We start from the raw sequence: 3,445 nt of genomic DNA, 5'->3' as shown, positions 1-3,445 counted from the left end.
AATCACTCTCTCTCACTGTAACTAAGGTAGGTCCCTAATTATACTACACAATTGTAACTGTGCTGTTCTCTCAACACTTACCCTGCAGCTTCTATCACAATATTCTGAAACAGTAATTTTATAGAAAATTTTGAAGGGCATTCAGAAGCCAAAAGGATTTCTGGGAGAAGAGACCAAATGCCTCCAATTTTGTACAAAGCTCCTAAAAGTCCCTGGGAACTGGTTTGATTTCCTAAGCCCTTTCCACTTTAATCTTGCTCTATGTTGAAAAAGCAAAGAGAAGTAGTTTCATGGAAAAAGTAGATAAGCAATGAATATATTTCTAGCAGTGACAAAAATAAAATGCTAGCTCCCCAATGGGATCCAGTGTGGGAGGGAGGTATATGTAGGCCATCCCACCACACATTCTCCCCCCCCCCCCATGGTGCACAGTCTCTGTTGCCAGCAGCTCAGCAGGAGCAGGCCCTTGGGGTGCTCATGGCCAAAGCAGCGTGCAGCTCTGGCTGAGTCCAAGAAGCTGCACATGGTGGCACGAAGCAAGCCTGGTCTGGCCTACTGATATGCACCTCTGAACCAGACCAGGCTGGCTCCATGCCAGCACACGGGGCTCATGGCACTGCAAGTGGGAAGTGCACACCACTGTGTTGAGCTGGCTCCATGCCTCCACAAGGGGCTTCCAGCATGCCAGTGAGAAGCCACATTTGGAGACATGGACTTACATACCATTGGGCTGTGTGGGCTCCATACCTCCCCATGTGGCTTCCTGCTAGAATGCTGGAAGCTCCACATGGAGGCAGGGAGCCTGCTGACCTGACCAGATCGATGACACATAGCTCGCACCCACCCCCCTCCTGCAGGCAGGAGCTCCCCTCCCCACTTAACAGCTGTCCAGTCACGCACCGCTGTGCTCAGTGCTTCCATCTGGGGCTCGCAGCTGGAATGCTGGGAGCCCCAGAGGTGGAGGCACAGTTTGTTGGGGTTACATTATGCAAAATTATGCAGTTATGAGTAGTCCCTTCCTTTTATATGTAAAATTGCATGGGCAAATAGTTGTATATTTCCCCAGGGTGTACCAAAACAGGGAGCTCGAAGTTACAGTATTAATCCACAAATCTCACTACGTAGCTTTGTCTGCCCACTCTTGGAAAGGCACCCATAGCCCTAGTGGGAAGGTGTCTCTGACAGCCAGATGAGCACGCAGACAGCCCCCTCTATACATTCTTATTTAGAGGGACAGGCAAGAAGCACAAGGCCACAGCAGGCTTTCCCAGCCCAGCATGGATCACTGAACTTTGGGATGTTCCTGAATCTGGCTGAAAAGATGCTAAGCTTAGGAGGCCAGCAAAAGATCACACTGGCAAATCACAGAACATGTACTGACAAAAACCCTAGACCACCCTCACCACCTCGGCAGCAGGGAAGCTAACCTGCCCCTGTCCAGTGCCTCTTGGATGCTAGTTCCAAGCAGTAAATCTAAAGGGAGGCCCCAAGCCTGTTCCCTAAACTGAGGCAAAACCTAGAAGCTCGGCACCTCCCCCACCAACACACTTGTACACACGCATGCACCGGCACACATGCATGCACATGCACACAAAATGAACAAGCCAAGGAAGAACCCAGTTCAGAGAGATTGTCTCTGATTTGGAGAAGGCCTGGAACGTAAAGGGAGGATTTTTAAGAAGGAAGTAATGATCTGGAGAAGTGCAGTTTGAGGAAGTGTCAGCAATACATAGAGGGCACAGGAGTAGCACACCAGATCACGACTGAGATTCACACCGTCTTGTATGAGTTGCCTCAGAGAAGGTGCAAGAAAACCCAGATTTGCACCCACAGGTAAAGTTTCTTCTTAACCCTAGTCCAGCCCATGGCTGATTATAACATAACACACAGAGGCAAGTATTCCCTACCAAAAAATCTACAAAATTCAGGTGCCTACGGGTGTGTTGAATACCCAAAGATCTGTCTCCAGCAACCAACTACACTTGGCCTCAGTGATATCCAGTGGCAAAAAAATTCCTCAAGTTAACTCTGCAGTCCTAACTGTGTTTGTTGCCTCTCCATTTCACAGGACACCATGACAAAGGCAAAAGCATAAATAAAGTCCCCCATCAACCCCAGCCATGATCATCTTCCTTGCTCGTTCCCATGCCTGCTATCTCTTCCCCCAGTCAAACAGCCCCAAACTTTCAGAGAACAGCATTGGCCCTTTCGGACTCCAGACCTGTTCCAGATCTTGACAGACTCAGCTGCAGCCGACAGGACAGCAATGTTATCAGAGCTGAAAGCCAGGGTCCTAACGTTGCTGCGATGCCCTCCAATGGTTATCTTAGAAACCCGGGCAACCTGTGGGGTTTGTGCAGATGGGTTAAGGGCATACGTCTCGACTGTGTTGTTCTGGAGCAGTAATGTGGCCTTCAGCTCTCCTTTTGGGGAGAGGATCAAGTCAAATGATCTGTTTGAACAGACAAAGGCAAGGTTAGAAGAAGAGGCCACTTGAAGAACATCAGCACAGGCAAATCTGAGGAACACTCCCTCACAGGGAGATGAATGAGGTTCTGGGACAAGAGGGCAGCACTGCCTAAGAAACCATCCAACACTAGGACAGGCAAACCCCCCAGACAGCCCCCGGGAAGGAACACTCCTGCTGGAGAAGAAGCTGGAACATATACAAGACAGTGCCCATGGGTGGGTAGCAGGTAAAAGGGGGAACCAGAGAAACTGAGCAGGCCTTCCCCAGCTCTAGTTTCCTCTATGCAGCTGAGCCAGGTTTTGAAAAGACAAGTTCACCAAGCCATAGCTCTCCTGGGCCATGGGACAGCCATACCTGAACTGCTGTGGGAGGAGATGGCTAATTATTTGGGCTGAAGGGCCAATTAGGGAGTTTTGGTGAGCTGTCGTGGGATGGATCAGCACCCCACCCTACAACAGCTCACTAAAAACTCCTTAAGTGGCTGGGAGAGGGCTGTGAACGGACCAAGAGGCAGGGGCAGGATGGGCGGGTAGGGCAGGGATCATAGGCAATGCAGGGCTGGGGGAAAGCCACGATTTACTCGCTGCACAGCCCTGTGACGGATGCCAGCTGTGCAGGCAGGGTCATGCAGGGAATGGATCAGGGTCTCCATGGAGACACATGGGCAGGGCAGGTGGCCAGGCTGGGGCTCCAAACAGAGAGCTGCATCCAGGAGCAGGAATGGGACAGGCAGATGGGACAGGGTCTGAGATAACGGGGCAATGACAGTGCAGGCCTGGGGCCAGGACCCAGGGCAGAGCCACAATGCACTTCCTGCACGCCCCTGCCTGCAGAACCTGAGCTCGTCACAGGACCACGCAGACAGCTGATTGCAGCTCTGCCCTGGGGCCCCAGCCCCACTGTCACTGCCTGTGATCCTGGCCCCACCCACCCAGCCCTCTCCCAGGCACTGCTCCCCACTCCCCCCCAGCCACA

The 3,445-nt window shown here is 51.9% G+C and overlaps 1 protein-coding gene across 2 annotated transcripts in view; it reads right to left on the bottom strand.

Annotated features, from left to right (window-relative positions):
* Nucleotides 1–3,445, bottom strand: part of WDR3 (WD repeat domain 3) — a 51,441-nt gene that overhangs the window by 28,283 nt on the left and 19,713 nt on the right. Inside the window, exon 10 of one of the 2 annotated variants that reach the window (XM_019526872.1) lies at nt 2,222–2,452. The exons of the other annotated variant lie outside the window; for it this stretch is intronic. Within the exon in view, the coding sequence (XP_019382417.1) occupies nt 2,222–2,452 (231 nt within the window). The remainder of the gene's footprint in view (nt 1–2,221; nt 2,453–3,445) is intronic. 2 annotated transcript variants of the gene reach the window in all.

This window comes from Gavialis gangeticus, unplaced genomic scaffold (assembly GCF_001723915.1).
Source record: "Gavialis gangeticus isolate Ggan-Ray unplaced genomic scaffold, GavGan_comp1, whole genome shotgun sequence".
Lineage (NCBI taxonomy): Eukaryota > Metazoa > Chordata > Crocodylia > Gavialidae > Gavialis > Gavialis gangeticus.
The sequence above is the reverse complement of the archived record's forward strand: the minus strand, read 5'-3'. Positions and strand labels throughout refer to the sequence as shown.